At 36.8% G+C, this 18,826-nt stretch overlaps 2 protein-coding genes across 2 annotated transcripts; both read right to left on the bottom strand.

Moving 5' to 3' along the window:
• Positions 1-20: 20 nt before the first annotated feature.
• On the bottom strand, positions 21-11,625 carry LOC145600885 (putative acyl-activating enzyme 17, peroxisomal). Its single transcript, XM_081656746.1, has 14 exons — positions 11,204-11,625; positions 10,067-10,196; positions 9,732-9,982; positions 8,447-8,651; positions 7,422-7,462; positions 7,219-7,338; positions 6,802-6,875; positions 5,938-6,158; positions 2,434-2,528; positions 1,923-2,139; positions 1,377-1,502; positions 1,025-1,123; positions 357-569; positions 21-270 (listed from the first exon to the last, which is right to left on the bottom strand). The coding sequence occupies exons 1-14, from the start codon at positions 11,455-11,457 to the stop codon at positions 160-162; spliced, it is 2,157 nt and encodes a 718-aa protein (XP_081512872.1). The 5' UTR covers positions 11,458-11,625; the 3' UTR covers positions 21-159.
• A 3,098-nt stretch (positions 11,626-14,723) lies between these two features.
• On the bottom strand, positions 14,724-18,493 carry LOC145600877 (calcium sensing receptor, chloroplastic-like). Its single transcript, XM_081656737.1, has 6 exons — positions 18,160-18,493; positions 17,490-17,735; positions 16,459-16,651; positions 15,883-16,024; positions 15,338-15,469; positions 14,724-15,243 (listed from the first exon to the last, which is right to left on the bottom strand). The coding sequence occupies exons 1-6, from the start codon at positions 18,391-18,393 to the stop codon at positions 15,000-15,002; spliced, it is 1,191 nt and encodes a 396-aa protein (XP_081512863.1). The 5' UTR covers positions 18,394-18,493; the 3' UTR covers positions 14,724-14,999.
• Positions 18,494-18,826: the final 333 nt, after the last annotated feature.

The following is an 18,826-nucleotide window of genomic DNA, read 5'->3' as shown; positions in this document are numbered from 1 at the left end:
TTGCAATTCATTTACAACTCTGATAAAAGTGAACAGATTATTCCTGCATTGAGTGGCAAATAAATCTTTACGCTGGCTTGGTAGTGTTTTACAGTACAAATCCATATAATTTTTGTGTATAAATTACGGAGTATAAATGTCCATATTGTAATTCACAAATCACAACTTGGAAGCTGTAGCAGGCTGTGTGAATTGCTGCCGTAGTACCCTTCTCATTACCTTGTTGGTTGCTGTCCTAGGAAGAGAGGGTAGAGAAACAACCTGAGAGACCTGCAAATTTCGAAAAATTGTCATGGAAAAACGATATTATGTAGCCATAAGAGGGAAAAAGCCAAGAGGCCAGGAAGAAGGTTCACCCTAAACAAAGGATTTAGCTGTTTTTGGAGTGCGGAATTGAAAGATATCTTCAGCTGGTTCAAGTCGGGTGTGGATTTACTAGCATCTTTAAAAACAACAGCAATTACCAGCTGCTCAGGTCCTCCTTCCAAAGGTGGGACACCGACAGCAGCTGTCTCAAGGATGCTGCTATCGGCCCCATTGCAGATACGCTCGATCTCGATGGAACTTACCTGATGTAAACATTAGATAAGCTAAGGAATTTCTCATGGTAAGAATTTAGAGGTTAGATAATTCATTTCCACGTGTTCATCGCAGAGTATAATCATAAGCATGCTGGGGCAAAATTTAATGTTATGAATTTAACTCCCTTCAGGTCAAGGTCATGATAATTCATTAATTTTGATGCTGCTGACCAAAGCTGTCATGTAAATAGCAGGAGCTACCTCCATCTTCTTTTGCAACATCCATCAATGTTCAATCCACAGATTTATGTAAAAGCGAAAAGCAAGAATGTTGTTCCAACTCCCAGTCCCAGCATAATGAATATGGCACCTAAGACAGTATTTTCTTAAACCTCCCAACAATATCGTCCAACTAAGCATTCACATTCCAATTTATTTACCAGTAAGAAAATTTTGCGAAATTAAGGGAATTCCAGAAATCTCAAGGGTAAAAGTATCCGAACCTTGATACCACCTAGGTTCATAGTATCATCAGCACGGCCATGAGCTCGATAATACCCAGTAGAAGTACGCTCAAATACATCTCCATGTCTCCGCAAAAGCTGAGTGAAAAAAAAATAAAAATAAAAATACAATGTCAAAATATGCAATGGAAGATAAGAGTCCAAATCTTAATTAAGGAAATATGAAGAATATCTTCCTTTTATCTCTTGGATTTTGATTTGTTTGGAGACCATTTTGATTTTCATTTAACCATAGAGCTAAAGAATAGATTTTGTGTTTCAAACAGTTAAGGGAATGGAAATTAGTTAAGGGTGCCAGCCAAATTTGAAGTTATCAAAGAGATGATTCTACCTTTCCTTTCCATGTTGGCATTCCTTTGAAGTAGACTTTATAATGGTCACCGTTAAGGAGTGTATGTGAAGCTCCAAACATTAAAGGACCAAGAGCCAATTCTCCAAAGCCTGGCGTGTTTTGTGGCTGCAGATAAAAATTGAAAATGAAAACTTCTTCATATAAAGTCCCACTGAGGCAAGAATTTCCCATGCTATATCAAGAACTCGGTAAAGCAGCTAGTGAAAACTAATATATCACAGGATTAATGAAGCCAGAATGAATGTGAGATATCAGTATGGTAAACAGATCAAAACCAACCAATACTATGTCAAAAAACAATATATAATGCAATTGGCAATTCTAAATATTTGCTTGGACATACGTAGAAAATCATGAGCATTCATTTATGACGAAGTGTTTTTTTTATTTTTTATTTTTATTGGAAACATAAGTATATTTATATTTTATATATATATCAACATACAACATATTGCAAGGTCTTGAAATGAATAAAAGATGAGGAAAAAAAAAGTGCTGTAGAGATGCAAAGTTAACTGAGCTTACAATGGGAATTCCATTTTTGTCAAGTAAAAAGAGGCTGCAGCCCATGGCTGGTGTGCTAAAAGCAGCTAATACTTGAGGCTGCAATAATGATCCAGTTATAAACCCACCCCCAATCTCTGTACCACCACAATACTCGATCACAGGCTTATAACATGCTCTTCCCATAAGCCACAAATATTCATCTACACTTGAAGCCTCCCCAGTAGAGCCAAAGCAGCTAGAAGGAATAAAAAAGACAATAGATGATCAACTTGGTTTCCATCACAAATACCCCCCCCCCCCCCCAAAAAAAAAAAAAAAAAAAAAAACCCTATAAAAGAATTCAGACCTTAAGCTGACTATAAATTATACTTATTTTGGTAAAACATGATATAAACATCTACAGGAAGAAAAAGTAAATGTATGAAACTTTGGAAAAAAGGATATGAAAGTGCACAGAAATCAATTGAAAAGTTCAATTGATGTTAGAAACATACTTACAGAAACTAACATCATACAGTAGGTAACTTACCGGATGGCTGACCAATCATATCCAGCAGTACAATTTGTACTTCTCCAAGCCCGGACGATACTTGGAACAACTCCGAGCATTGTTACATTAGCATCCTGTGGAGAAAGTGAGAAACTATATTTTTAAGTCTACTAGCAACTAGGAAGAACACACTTCAATGTGAATGTAAGAGTTTGAGGAGGGAAATTTGACAAAATAAAACAACCCTTGGGTCATGGAAGCTCCTTCAGTGGCTACCTTTGGCCCATTTCTATCCTTCCATTTGCAAGTGACAGGGAGATTAAGATAAGTTATTAAATGTAAAACTACAAAAAATATTATAGTGCATAGAGCAAAAAGGCAATGGAGAGCGAATGTTACTGAAACTTGGGGGAAAAAATTGAATAGATGGAAGAAATGGGAATATTATTTTAGGACACCCTAAAATACATATTAGGAAGATAGACTTGAAAAAAATTGGCTTTCCGAAATCATGTACATCACTAGTTACATATTTTTATCATCAGTAAACATGGACCAAATGGGTGGAGCTAGGAACGGAGTTGGTGTGGTTCTCGATGAGAGGTTGGCAAAAGAGGTGATCGAGGTCTATCGGAAGAACGATAGGTTGATAAGGCTGAAGTTGCTATGTGGCAAGGAGATTGTGAATGTTATCAGTGCTTATGCTCCCCAAGTGGGTTTAGATGCAGAAGAGAAACGACAATTTTGGGAGGACCTAGACGAGGTGGTGCAGGGTGTCCACCACTCAGAGAAGTTATATATTGGAGGGGATCTAAATGGGCACGTTGGGGCGAGCCGAGATGGCTATGAGAGTGTCCATGGAGGCTTTGGGTATGGGCAGAGGGACGCCGGTGGTGAAGCTATTATGGATTTTGCCCAATCATATGATTTAATTTTGGCTAATACTTGGTTTAAGAAGAGGGATTCACACTTGATAACTTTTCGGAATGGAGCAAATGCAACTCAAATAGACTTCCTGCTCACAAGGAGCATAGATAGACAAAGTTGCATAAACTGTAAGGTTATCCCAGGGGAGAGTGTGGTCACCCAACACCGGCTATTGGTAATGACTATTCGTCTGAAAGAGAAGGCGAAGAAAAAAGTTAGACAAGAAGAACCAAGGATAAGATGGTGGACCCTAAGGGATGCAAAAGCTAAGGTTTTTACAGAAAAGGTAATTGAAGAAGCGGATTGGGATGGAGAGGTGGATCCGGACATGACTTGGTTACGAATGAAGAACTGTTTCCTAAGAGTGGCCAAAGAGGTCTTAGGGGAAGTAAGGGGAAGAACTTCGGTACAGAGAGATACTTCGTGGTGGAATGAAGAGGTGAAAGCAGTAATTAAGCAAAAAAGAGAATGCTATCAAGCCTTAGGAAAATGTAGGAGTGATGAAACCTTTGCAGCGTATAAGGAGGCTAAGAGTAAGGCAAAGGCAGCTGTTCGCCAAGCAAAAGAAAAGGCATATCAGGAGGTTTATGAAAAGCTTGATTCCAAGGAGGGAGAAAGGATCATTTATAAGATGGCAAAGAGAAGACAAGAGGCAAGGAAGGATATTGGCATGGTGAAGTGTGTCAAAGATAAGAACCAAATGGTCCTAGTGCAAGAGGAGGGCATCAAGGACAGGTGGAAGGGGTACTTCGATGAATTATTTAATGGAAGTAATGGAGTTGTGATAGGAGATACCTCTATGAGTGATGAAGAAATCAACATGGAGTATGTGCGAAGGATTAGGAGAGTAGAGGTGGAGATTGCACTGAGGAAGATGAAACCTAAGAAGGCGGTTGGCCCTGATGGGGTACCGATAGAGGTGTGGAGGTGTTTGGGTAAGATTGGTATTGATTGGTTAACAAACCTTTTCAACAAGATATGGACGGCTACAAGGATCCCACAAGATTGGAGGAAGAGCACCTTGGTCCCGGTTTATAAAAACAAAGGAGACGCTCAAGATTGTTCTAACTATCGAGGAATTAAGCTTATGAGCCATACTATGAAGTTGTGGGAAAGGGTGATTGAACAAAGGTTGAGGGCATGCACAAGCATTTCAGATAACCAATTTGGTTTTATGCCTGGGAGATCTACTATGGAGGCAATCCATTTGATAAGACAAATGATGGAGTTTTATAGGGTAAAGAAGAAAGATCTTCATATGGTCTTTATTGATTTAGAGAAGGCATATGACAAGGTGCCAAGAGAGATACTTTGGTGGGCAATGTTGAAGAAAGGTATCCCACGAAGGTATGTAGACCTAGTTAAGGATATGTATCGGGATGTGTCAACAAATGTGAGGACATGCGGAGGGTTGACAAAAGATTTCCCTATTACAATCGGATTGCATCAAGGGTCTGCATTAAGCCCTTTTCTTTTTGCAACGGTTCTAGATGAATTAACTAGACCAATTCAAGATGAGGTTCCATGGTGTATGCTGTTCGCAGATGATATCGTTTTGGTGGATGAGACTAAGGATGGGGTTAATGTCAAGTTGGAGCAATGGAGGCAAAGGTTGGAATCTAGAGGGTTTAAGCTAAGTCGGAGTAAGACTGAATATTTGGTATGTCGTTTTGGCACTCAGAGGGGGACAAGCAATGAAGTGGTGAGTTTGGATGGAAAGGATTTGACCATGAGTGAATGTTTTAAGTACCTAGGGTCGATCATCCAGAAGAATGGTGACATTGATCAAGACGTGACCCACAGGATTAAGTCAGGGTGGCTTAAATGGAGAGCGGCCACGGGAGTGTTATGCGACCGCAGCATTCCCTTAAAGTTGAAGGGAAAATTCTACAGGACTGCCATAAGACCAGTGTTGCTCTATGGTACAGAATGTTGGGCTTCTAAGAAAGAGCATATTAAAAAGATGGAGGTTACGGAAATGCGCATGTTAAGGTGGATGTGTGGAAACACTTTAAGAGATAGAATCAGAAATGAGGTTATTCGCAAGAAAGTAGGTGTGGCGGGCATTGTAGATAAATTAAGGGAAAATCGTCTGCGTTGGTTTGGACATGTAAGACGGAGACCCGAGGGTGCACCGGTGCGAAGAGTGGAAGAGTGGGACCATGGAGGGATTAAACGAGGAAGAGGGAGACCAAAGATGACTTGGTTGGAAGGAGTGAGGAAGGATATGAAGTGCATGGATTTACGTGAGGATGAAGTTTTGGATCGTAAGGGATGGAGGAGAAAGATTTATGTTGATGACTACACGGAATAATCAAATTTGGTTCATGTTAGCCGACCCCACTTTTGGGATTAAGGCTTTGATTGATTGATTGATTGATTGATTAAACATGGACCAAATGAAACATAAACGAATCCAAAGCAATATGATAGCTGCAGTAGTGATAGAAACTAATTGGTTTTAATTTGGATCCACAAATTATTAATGTCAATTTATTTATTTATTTAGCTAGCATAGCAATTGAAATGAAGAGCTGATGCAAAAGAGGAACCAACATCATAGGCATACAGAACATGCAGACTTATATATCAAGATTATTAGCACCAAACTTTTACCTGTACAAACTTTGAAAATCCAGAACTGAGAGGAGATCCGTTGTACAAAGCAATGGAAGCATTATTTAGCAGAGATGCATAAACTAGCCAAGGACCCATCATCCAACCAAGATTAGTAGGCCAAGCAACGACATCACCTTTACGAATATCCATATGACACCAAGCGTCTGCAGCTGCCTTGAGAGGAGTTGCATGGGTCCAAGGTATAGCCTTTGGTTCTCCTGCAAGAGAAAGGAACCCAGTGAATTATATATAGGTACACACATTCTTGTCTTTCTTGTTGATCAACCATGTCAACATGCTTTCCTAGGATAATGAGCAAGACAGTAAGGAAAGTGACAATAAGCAATATTTGAGAAACTAGTAAGCTCAACAATGTTGACAAAGCTCAATGAGAAGGTTTGCTATTTGTTGATCTTTCACTTGAACCAATTCATAAATTTTGAGCAGCTAGTTAACCATTCCAATCAATCATCCATTACTTCAAACATAATTGAGCTCAGATAGACTTGAAAAAAATTGGCTTTGTATAGTTCAGATTTCTGGCTTTCATAACAGGGCATAGGTCCTCACCTTCCAAATAAAGAATAATAAATTTCAATGATATTCCACACAAGCTATAGAGGCTAAGAACTTTAATCCTAACTCCTGAGGACACTTTGCTAATAGAAATTTCGTTTCTGTAACAAAGTCATACTTTCTTATTGTAGAAAAACTTCAAGCACGAGTTCAGGCTGAATAGCTGAATTTTTAGCAAGAAATCCACAATCTTGTAACATCAAACTTGAACAGATGCATAGATGCAGATTGCAGAAAATAAGCCTGCTCACAAATAAAACACAGAAGTCAAATCCTGTTGAGTACCTGTCGTTCCAGATGAGAAAAGAATGTTTGTGAATGCTTCAACGGGTTGCCCTACAGCTTTATACTCCTCAGCCCTGCATATCAGTGTTTCGGTTCTATGAAGCTCATATATCAGGCTCTTGAGGGAAACATGTTTAGTTGAAAATATTTAGGGTTACAACAATAAAGAGCTCAAACACCCCCCTCCCCCCAAAACACACACAATATTTAGGGTTACAACAATAAAGAGCTCGAACACCCCCCTCCCCCCCAAAACACACACAATATTTAGGGTTACAACAATAAAGAGCTCGAACACCCCCCCCCCCCCACACACACACACACAAATAGTACTCCCACTTGCCACTGCAACAGTAGGAAGGAAGGACAGATGTTGGGAGGAGAACAAATAAAGATGAGGAAGTTCAAGGAACATACTTTTTAACACCTTCTCGAAAGACATGCCAAGACATGTCACCATTGCGTAAGCTAATGCTAAAATGGGATCCTCTTGTAGGAATAACTATTGCCATCGGTGATTGAGCATCAATAACTCTCCTGCAGAAATAAAATAATGTGATGACAAAACAAAGTAAAAGTATAAAGAGAAATTATTTTCCAAAACCTATTGGAAATCACACCTATAGAGGGGTATACTTTTACCACCACGGAAAATGATATCCTGAAAAATATTGAGGAGAAAACTCAGCGATAGCCATTATCAAAATAACAGGCCAAAAATAACCAAGAATAATGTTAGATTAATTCTAAAATTGAATTAAATTATTAAATAATAACAGGTCATATCATATCAATCTAAGTAGTAATGTCAAGTAGTATACAGAAAGATCTTCATCAATATGGGTACATATTAAGTACCAAACAAACAGAAGACGGGTGTATGATTATCTCAACAATGAAAATATGAGGCACGACATAGGGAAAGAATATGATAGTTCTGAAACTAGCAGCTTTAGTGTCTTAGCACGTTGCTTGAGTATTATTTTTTGTCATAATATCTCATTTTTTAACAAATAATACACAGATAAGTCATTTAGTATTTCCACTTCCCAAAATCCTAATTAATCATTTCACAGTAAGTCATAAGAGAATTACAATCAAAGCTTCATAAATTTGTGAAACATTAAGTCAGCTATGATAGATTAGCTTAAATCATGAGAGAATATACTTTGGTAGATTATTTATTTATTTATTTATTTTATTTTATTTATTTTATTATTATTTTTTATTTTTTTTACAATGAAGGGGATAATGCTTAAAATTAAATATCTCTGTTCTACTTCCTTTTCTTTTTCCAAAATTCAAATTCCTTTTCCTCTTAAATGATCACCAGCATCACCCAATCTCTTCTTGTCTTTCACTGCAATTTTTACATGGCGTGGGTGCCCAGTGCAAGGAAATTCACTGCCAATCTCTTCACTTTGTCTTTTTTGTTCATGTTTCAGGTTAGGATGTAAGAGTGATAGTTTTCAGGTGCTCATTTAATAGGATGATTAAAGCTAAACCATTATAATCTTTTAAAAGCAAATGTCCTTTGAAGGAAGGGTTCAATGACGTAATATATACAACAGTCTAGAAGAATCAAGCTGTACGAGGTAGGAGTTTGAGATTTTCATGGCCTTTAGAACGCGGGGGGCAGAAATACCTGTGTAAATATGGCTTTTGCTTTTGCTATCCTTAGCCTTGTTGCTATTTCACTTGGTGCAAAACTATCAGCAATGGAGACAACAATATTGCCTGTAAGAACAATGGCAAGATAGATAATCACAGAATCAACATTCATTGGCATATCTATAGCTATTGCTGATCCTCGAGGAAGACCCAATGCATCAAGTGCATGTGCAACCAACCTGCAGATTCAGGAGTTCAAAAAAAAAAATCAGATGGCGAAAAAATGGGAATACAATTAGATAATATTACAAACAAAAGTAATAGAAGAAGACATTATCTACTCCAGAATCTATTTTTAAAAATGTCATAAAATTAACAGCCATCCTCTGATATTCGTTATTCTTGAGAACTCCAGTCAGCTAAGAATGATAGAATGTCCACCTTTGTGCACAGTCATCTCATTACCAATTTCAAAGCTATGAGCTCAAAACAGACCATAGACCATTACACTAAGATGGCTTGTATGACTGTTTACTGCAAGTGTTCGTGGTTGTCTAGGTTAGATGATTATCTTATACAAGTGTTCGTGGATGTCTACTTGCTCCAGAAAGCAATGTGCTTCAACAGACGACCGCAAGAGACTTTCAGAGGTCATGAATGTACCAACATCACAGAGGTCATCACAATTCAATATAGCAAATGCATCGCGGAATATACCGGACTACCATTTCTTCTAAAATATCAAATTCTAAAATTTGATTACTTAATGCTTTAATGGCAGTAATGATCCACAGAAGCAAGTAGCAGTGATGTTAGCAGATAGATCTCACAATAATCCCTCCCCTCCAGTACAAGTGTACATCAAATTAAACAAATCCTGATGATAAATTGATTTCAGGATTCGCAACAAATGCAGAATATTTAATGTTTCTGATGAGAATAGAAGTGTTTTTTTCATTCTGATGGCAGCAATACATTAACAAGGGATCCATATTACACAAACAACTCCTTTTAAATACTTCAAAAAGATCAACATCAAATAAACATCCATTGACATAACTAATAATTTGGTATACATTTTTCTTTGTATTATATTCTTTCTTGCATTAATTATCTCTCTCTTTTGCATAGGAGCACAAATAGACCCAAGAAATGAAACTAATATAAATTCTTTTTATGATAGTACCCCAAGCCTCAAGCCTCAGGCCTCAGGGCATATTCTTTTCCAAATCTTCATAAACTATCAAACGCAATTATACCAAACTTTTCTTAAGTTAGTGAGAATAGCAAGTACATAAGAGCAAAACAAGGAAACATACCACACCTCTCTGCGCAGCTCCTGAAGTGTCATTTTCTTTACAGGCATATTTTCCTCTCCTTCATCACGCCACAAAACAGCAATGCTATCTAAATTCCTCTTAGCATTTAAACTCAAACACATTTCTGCTGGATTTAAATAACATCCTGGAAGCCATTGGCCACCAGGATAAGATGAGCTATCATTCAGAATACAGAGAGGTGGTTTGGCAAATGATATACCCATCTCTTCCAGTATGCATTTCCAGTAAACCTGAGAAATAAATGGTCGTGATATAGTTACAAAGAAGTTTGCTCTAATTACATGGAAATTCAGAGCTAATCTGTGATAACATACCTCAGGGTTAGAGACAGAAAAATCCTGGAGCTCAGAAAAGCTAGACATGGGATCCTTATATTTCAAACCTAATAATTCTTTTCCTCGTCTTTCCAGAAGCTGGCCAATATTAGTCAGCCTTACACTTTCCCTATAAAAAATGCAACAGGGCTTCAGCATTAATTTGGGTATCACAGATAAAATCAAATGCTAGAGCTGAAAAAAGGAGCTTGCATAATCTCATTGCCTTATATAACCAATGATCACCCTTTGCAGGGGTTTGTTCTAAGTCTATATTATTAGATTCAACACCAGATATAATATTAGCACACACTACCATTTTACAGTCAAATTCTTGTCATATGCCCAAACTGTTCTGTGTAGAGTAAAATTTTGTAACTGATCAGGCAGGCATCATCATCCCTACTCAACCCCGGCATAATAGAAAGATTGAGGTACCCTCTTACTTTCTATTGTTTTAAATCCAAAAGTGGCCACTGGTCTGAGGTAAAAGTTTCAGAAATGCTTCCTAGCTATATGCTCTGTACTTTTTGGTAGGATTACTAGCATTACAAGGATGTCACTAACGTTGAATCGTTGACGCCCCATTATGCAGGGGTTAATGGTTATGAGTAAATATGTAATTGTGCATGGAAAGTCTCGTGTCAATGACAACAGTAATGCAAATCCTTTCCCTTGGTAGTGCAGCCTATGTAAAAGCATTACCATGGACACTGACATGAAACGTCCTTACAAAAGTACATATCAATAATCAATAGTACTCAACTCCAAGAAAGAAAATTTTGTAATCAGTCAACAAAACCTCCATTACACATTTACACACCCAATTTAGCTAAGTCAACTTATTTCGGATTGATGATTCGGGTAAAGACCCTTTTGCCCATCTTGACAAACACGCGCAATATTTTAACCGACTAAACTAGTTGACATCTCTCCGTCTATATTTCCTAATCATTAGTTCATTACTCATACCAAACATCACAAAACAGCACTAACAGAAAAAAATAAATAAATAAATAAATAAATAACAAATACATAAAAAAAAATAAACTACTTTGAACATTTAATAAATTAATAGAGTAAAATCCAATTAAAAATTAAAATCAATAAGATAGGAAGAAGAAGTAGGTAGCTCACCAGTGGGGCAACCAAGCTGGAGGGTCAGAACCGTAATTTTTGTAACACCCATAATACAACATCTGATGAAATGAAAAGGGTAGTTGAGGATTCAGGATTTGAGTACTGATATTCTGCCATGTTTGTGAGGTTGAAGCTCCAAACTCAGAGATAATCTGAGCAAGTTTTTGGTGAATTTGTTGAGCGATTTTAGAGGGTATGCCATGAAATTCAATATCAGAAATTGTGATCAAATCAAGGGTTTTGTATGACATTTTCTCTTGATTTGATTTGGTGATTGATCATTAAGAATTCACAAGTGTTTTTGGCGGGGTGTTTACAGTAGATGGTGATGATCATCAAGTTTAATACGCATTTAATTTATGGATAGTGATGAACTGATGATGACTATGATGTGTTTGAAAGAGGAGAGAGAATTTTGATAAATATACATTCTTGTACAGTTGTAGTGTTGTACCTTAAATTCGTACTTAAATTAATTAATGGAAATTGATTATTCTCTTTAGGAAAATTTGTCAGAAACAACCTTTTAAAGTGTCCACTTTACTAAAAACAACCTTTTAAATTTTTTTTTGCAACTTCAGACCACATTATAAAATTTTTTTATCAAAGACAACCAAATGCTACTTTCCGGCGTTGACTCTATTTTTCCCGATGTTGACCATTAGTGTGCAACGCACATGACCTCGTATATTGCTTAATACACCAATTTTCCCTCCAATTCACTCGTACAAAAAGAGGGATGAAAGAGAAGCAGGGGTTTTAATAGGAGTTAATTGGAGGGGAAAATGGGTGTATTAAGCAATATAGGAGGTCACGTGACTCGCACACTCGTGGTCAACATCGGGAAAAATAGAGTCAACGCCGAAAAGTAACATTTGGTTGTCTTTGATAAAAAAAATTTATCATGTGGTCTGAAATTGCAAAAAAAATTTTAAAAGGTTGTTTTAAATAAAGTGGACACTTTAAAAGGTTGTTTCTGACAAATTTTCCTTCTCTTTATTCTCTATTATTGCCTTATTGGTTCAAATTAATTAAGGGGGTTTAAGAAGAAAAATGGGGAAGAATTAAAACGAGAGGGTTGAGAGGGAAATTAGGGGGAAATTAGAATAAAAGGGGTGGGATTAGTAAAAAAAAAAGGTCACGTGACCTGGACGTGGGGTCAAAAAAGGTCACGTGACCTGGACGTGGGGTCAGGAAAAAACCCAGTTAATGCCGGAATGCAAGCTATGGTCGTCTTTTAACAAAACAAAATTTACAATTTGGTTTTTAGTTGCCAAATAAATTTTATAAGGTTTCCCGATAATAAATTTTTATAATTTATAATTGGTTTTTTCTAACAAAATTTCCTAGTATTTATAAGTAGAGCTGTAGAGAGATTATATGACAACTTTTTAGTTAAGAAATGCATTAACTTTGTGAACTAGCTTGGATTGCTAAATATTATGGAGTACTTTTTATATATTTCAAATAATTTGGACTTTTAAGGGTTGTAAGTTTAACCAATCCCTTTATTAATTGGGTTGGTGGCCCTACTAGTAGCCTTGTCAGGGTGTGAATGTATTCCCCTACTAATTAAAACAGTTCTTCAAGGGGTGAAGTCATTTGCGCAGGTGGATGGTTTTCCCTGCATACGAAGTTTGCAGGAGGAGTGTGGTTTTGAGGGAAGAGTTTGGTTTGCAAGTCTTGTTATGGGATGATACGGGCAGTCACACAATTGCTATCATCCCTGTGGTAGTGTGGGTGATGACAAAGTCAGTCATCGCTGTTAATATAATCAATATCTTGAAGGAGGTTAAACAAAGTCCTCCATTTTCTTGCATTCTATGTTGATAGAGTTACAAGAAGAAAATTTGCATTTGGATGCACGGTTTCGCATAGAGTGGTTAAGGTATATGACTCTATAGGCTTTGTTCCTAGACTCCTAAGATACAGATATGCTTTTCAATATCTAGGAGTGGAATGGTGTCACAGGTCCGTTCTTCAGCAACAGGGTGCATATTTCGGGTTCTTTCCTTCACTATCCAGCCAGTTCGAGTTCTCTTCAATGTTTATGTTCTGCGCTCTTGGTCCATCTCGACCATGTCAGTTACTTCAGCTTCTCTTGGTCCACAGTATGGATGTGGTTGGGTTTCCTTAGTTGTCCGGGCTCCGTTGGTTTGCTGTATGACCCTTTTAGTATTTGTTCTCTTCACTCTTCTTGTAATGGTTCTTTGCGTCTATCGTTTAGGTTGTTAGGTATTCTTGTATTAGTTTGTGTTTAGGCTATAATTCTCTTTTTCTTTAATAGAATCCTTTGCCAAAAAAATAAAAAAAATAAAAAACAAAAATAAATTGGACTTTTACATTATTTATTCATATAATATACTATCGGTGGTTTATATTCATTAAAATATTACTATTTTGAAATCATCTGAATTTATTTAATTGTAAAAATGTGAATAACCTTTCATATCTTTTTGTCTAAACTTAGGTTATATTTTGTTCACTTAAGTCACCAACTGGACTCCTCCAAGGGAAGGTTTCATGAAACTAAATGTTGATGGTGCATGGAAGAACTCAGAGATGGCCGCTGGTGGTGGGGTTATCAGAAGAAGCAATGGCACATGGTTCTTTGGATTTTCAAGTAAATACAATGCGGTTACTCCACTGGCTGCTGAGTTATTTGCTATGCGTGAGAGCCTTAATGTTGCAATTGAATTTAAAGTGAAGAAAACAGAATTGGAAATTGATTCAGAATATCTTGGGAAGCTATTCAATTCTGTTGATCATGTCCCTCATCACGAGTTGTTTGCTGTAATCAATGATGTTGCAGGGATTCTCCAAGCCAATGGCAATATCCTCATTAGGCATGTTCCCAGAGAGAAAAATATCTTAGCTCATAGTCTTGCTGCATATGGTATGGAAATGAACATTGGTCACAAGGATCACTTCCTTGTTCCTCCTTCTGCTAAACACATATATGATGCGGATTTGGGAGTTTGCTCTTCTTCATCTGGATAGCTACATATGGACCTGGTTTTCGTCTATGTGGATGTCCCCTTCTTATATCAAATCTGCATAATTTCAACTTAACTTTTGTTAATATAATTTTAGAGTTTAATTGTTGAAATTATGCATTGAAGAATTATTACATGTGCGGAGCTTTAAATATTGAAAACTGAGGAAGTACAAGAGCTTATACGCATTAGTACTTAGTAGTACATGCTGAAAGTAAGGTAATCTCTGAATTTTGAGGCTTTTTTGAACAAATTGATTTTTCTCCTTCCCTTTTTCCCCTATTCTCAGAAGAGAACTAAATGAAAGGTCGTGTTGGAAGTTGTATGCTTTGTTTTACTTCAAAGTGCACAAACTATATTTGTACTCAAAGATATAGAGGTACGATCCTATAGAACATATCCTCTTCTAGTAAGGTCGCTTCAAAGTGCACTATGTCATTGTAAGAATGGCTAGGTGGTAAAAAAAAAAAAGAGGAAACACTTTCTTCTTAAACGACAGAGTTCAGAAGTTACGACATAGGGGCACCAAGAAAGGCTCAGCATAAAATTTCAGTATAATTGCCTCTTTTCCTAGACTTGGAATGAGACACTTCTGTATGAGATTATCATGCTGAAAATTTTTTATATCTACAAACATCTAACGTCCCATACATACAGCGTGATCAATTGCACACACAACACCGTAAATACGAGAGCTTAAGTTGATGCATCACAAAATCGGCCTTGCACTTTCAAGAATTAGAGGCTTTTTACATAGGACTCAAAATCAAAGTACAGAAACTAACACTGTTTTTGCTTCACTCAGGAAGCAATTTTCTACCAATTTGAACAGTAGAGCTTGTAGTGCCAAAACGTCCTGTGCCACCAGGGATAATACGCGATGGTGAAAATATCTGGCCCAAAGATAAATTGTATGACTCAGTACCCAAGCGGCTTTGCAACCATCCTTTGCCTCCAGAGAAACCATCTGCCATGATCCAACTGTTTCTAAATCCCAAACCTGTCAAAGTCCTTGCAACTATTTTTGCAGAGTCTGAGTACCTGTTTTCCATAATAAGATTAAACATCAATTTCAGCTAGTTACTGACTAAGTAGACAAGAAGCAATAATTACAGTAACGATCTGTAAGGCTTACGAGTCCATTATAACGATGTTGGTGCTCTTTGATAGACGTTTGAGATATGATATCTTCAAAGCGACTATTTCAGCTTCTACCTTCTTTGAGTTTCTCACAAGACTTCTCAACTTGCTTGGTAATTCTTCAAGCCTATATAAATTCAAAAGGGCATCTCAGAATAAGAAAATTTCCCAGCACATTAGAGCTTATATTAACTCAACATCACTTCTTCAGCATAATTGGACATAAGAATAAAATCACAGCATTTTGCTTTCATATTCAGGCAGAAGCATAACATGATAAGGCAAATAATTTTTCCTACATAATTATGCATATGAGGCTACATGCATTTACCTATTTGCTCCTAATATTGCAATAACAACAACAAAAACCCTAGTCCCAAAATGATTTGGGGTCGGCTAACATGAATCACCGTAAGGAACCGTCTGAAAAGGGTAAAGAGCATAGCAAAGTAGCATTACAATGGCCCTATTTTATACAAACAAATTGATCATCTTGGTATCAGAAGTGGAAATTAGGTGAAAAAGAAAAGTGGTACTTACGGAATTGCAATCATCCGACTTTTAGCACTTGGAGGAAGCTGGGGAATGCCAGCCTTGTTCTTGTCCTTCTCTGATCTTATATCAATCAAGTAATAGTTCTGAGAGCACATCATGTCTAAGGTTTGAGCAGGAGTAAGTCCACCTGAATTGTGGCAGTGTATAGATCAGCAGTGAGAAACTCAAACTGGTTTCATATAGATAGAAAAGAAAGGAAAAGGCTATGAAATTGGCAGTCTAGATCACGATAAGGAAGAAAATGCAAACAAGGATATACGGCCATTCAAAAAGTTAGAAAGATATTATGTATACAGTTCAGCTGGAACAGATGTATCATACAGGCGTGCATAAACAGAAACCTTAAAAAATTGGCTAAGAACAATGCATTTTCAAACATGACTACATCTCCCGATTTAGTTAACACCATGAAGTAGAAATATATTCTCTTTTGCTTTTAATTCTTGATTCTTCATATAGAGTTCACGAGTTCAATCAAAAATTTCTGGCACTCTCCTGTAGCAGTATAGTTCTAGTACAATTTTAGTATGCTAAGAGATCTTGTTTAGAAACATTGTTTACCTTTGTATCCACGAAAATTATATGAGATGATAGACCAGACTCGAGGAAGGAGGAGGTATGCAAGAAACAACGCAGCACCACCTTCTAATATTAGAGCAGGGTCTGAGTTTGAGATGGTCTCAACTGTCGACGATGCAATGGGCTTTGCATCTTCTATCACTCTTGTTGTCTGTTCTGCAGCACTTGTTACAGTCTGTCATTACAAAAGCAATATATTATTTTGGATTCAGCTCGAACAGCTAAATGACCAAAGCGTATTTCTACATTAAAGCATAGAATTAATCTGGATGATATATTAAACTGATTGATCAAACCCTGAAACAGCCTATTTACCAATATTGGTAAAACGAAGGTTACAAATGGTGAGAGATGAATCGTAAATTAAAACTTGTGAGTTGTGAACATCCACATTTGAATGGTCTGTTTTAGGCTTTAAGCCACTACAAAAGGAACAAAATCATCACAGGGTAGATTTCTCTTTGAAAACTCTAGTTTTATAAAAAGGTGTAAGATGAATGTACCATTAGCATCACTTAGTGACAGACTGACAGTTTCAAGCTCAGATTTACTGACTATGATAATTTATAATTTTATATGGAAGTGGCATCAAAATAATAAAAAAATGAAACAATTTTAGCACCTTCATTGGAACTCTCTTGAATAACCTTTAAAGTGTTAACTGTGATGCCTACATATGATACTCAAACTCTTCATCCAACTCAAGTACTCGAGTAAGATCCTTGACAGTCAGTCAGCACTCTGACAAGTCCACATTGGTATGGACACTTCATAAGTTCATATTATATGAAATTGGAGTAGAAGTAAGCAAGTCTCAATAACATAGATTAGTTTCTTGTTCATAAAACCATACTCATCATACTTAACATTTACTAGACAAAACAAAACCTGTAACAAACTTTAATCTCCATGAAGCAACCATGTTATCTATGCTTAAGCAGGTATTGTAGGTCTACGAAGTGGTATTATCTTCCAAACAATTCAACTCAACAAAACAGAAGAATATTCGAAACCTTAGCAGCAGAAGACATGGTTTCAGAACTGATGCCAGAGTTCTGCATTGCTTCCTGAGCTTTCTTGGACGCCTCAGAAATCAATGGAGAAGCAGCTTTCAATGCCTCTTGTCCAGCCTGCTGCACAACCGGCGCGGCTGCATCAATGCCAGGCTTCAAAGCGTCAGCCACAACCTGGAAAACTTTCTGTGCAGAATCCAGAACATTCGAACCCACTTCCTGAACCTGATCAATTGTTTGCTCCACCTAAAAAATTTCATTCACCAAAATACACAAATGCTTTTGAGATGGGTGCGTATCAATTTCCAAAATTAGCAACTGGGTATCACTCACATTCAAATTTCGGCAAATGGGTCAATCAAATTACACATTTTACCAAGTAGGGTTTTTTTTTTTTTTTTTTTTTTTTTTTTTTTTTTTTTTTTTTTTTTGAAAAAACCAAGTGGGTTTTAATCAAATTCCTCCAAAACACAATTTTTATCTTCAATTTAAACAAATTAACAAATGGGTATCAATCAAATTGAACAATTCTCAAATGGGTTTCAATCAAAATAAAAAATCAGCAAATGGGTCAATCAAATTTCAACATTTTTCAATCAAATTCCACAATTAATTCCACTAAAATCCCTAAAAAAAACAAATGGGAGTAGAATTGGGTATAGATTCATACTTGAGTAAGAGAAGTGACTAATTGTTCTTTGGGGAGGGCCACAGCTTTAGCATCAAAGGGAGTAGTAAAAAGAGTCAAAAGAGAAAGAGAAGTTGAGGTAGGAAAGAAGAGATTTTGAGCTTGTTTTAGTTGAACTTTTGAATTTTGCTTAGAAATTAGGGTTTTATGGGAAGAAGAAGATGGAGAAATTGTAGGTTTAGTTGATGCTGAAGCTCTAATGGCCATCATCTCCATTGCCAACTCTCAACTCTCAACTCTCACAGTGATGAAGAGAGAGAAAAGGGTTGGAACTTGGAAGTGTAAAATGTTGGTGATTTGAGAATTTTTGTGAATCATATTTCACAGATGAAATTTGAATGGCTCCAAATTTAAAAAGTAGTTTAGGCATTGGTTGATATAATGCCACGTGGCAGGGAAGATTTTATACGTAGTAGTTAAAGATAAAATAATATTTTTTATTTTATTTTATTTGAGAGGGTTTGGAAATTGGAATTTTGTGTTATGTGGTTTTTAGTTTAGTTTAGGCCTTTAGGGAAGCCAACTTGGATTTTGGGTTCAATCATACCAACTACCAAGACTCCAAGAGTTCTATTTTGTTTGGACCATGTCATTTGCATTGTGGCCGTTGAAATTTGGCATCCCCAAATACAAGGAGTATATTCATATT

Source organism: Chenopodium album, chromosome 2, assembly GCF_948465745.1.
Source record: "Chenopodium album chromosome 2, dcCheAlbu1.1, whole genome shotgun sequence".
NCBI lineage: Eukaryota > Viridiplantae > Streptophyta > Magnoliopsida > Caryophyllales > Amaranthaceae > Chenopodium > Chenopodium album.
This window is presented reverse-complemented; position numbering and strand designations above follow the sequence as displayed.

Coding starts and splice junctions, on each gene's coding strand:
- LOC145600885 (XM_081656746.1), bottom strand. CDS start 11,457: ATGTCATACAAAACCCTTGATTTGATCACAATTTCTGATATTGAATTT. Junction 7,339..7,421: donor AAAAGTATACCCCTCTATAG/GTGTGATTTCCA, acceptor TTATTTCTGCAG/GAGAGTTATTGATGCTCAAT. Junction 1,503..1,922: donor ACAAAAATGGAATTCCCATT/GTAAGCTCAGTT, acceptor TTTTATCTGCAG/CCACAAAACACGCCAGGCTT.
- LOC145600877 (XM_081656737.1), bottom strand. CDS start 18,393: ATGGAGATGATGGCCATTAGAGCTTCAGCATCAACTAAACCTACAATT. Junction 17,736..18,159: donor TAGTCACTTCTCTTACTCAA/GTATGAATCTAT, acceptor GAAATTTTTTAG/GTGGAGCAAACAATTGATCA. Junction 15,470..15,882: donor AGTCGGATGATTGCAATTCC/GTAAGTACCACT, acceptor GAATTTATATAG/GCTTGAAGAATTACCAAGCA.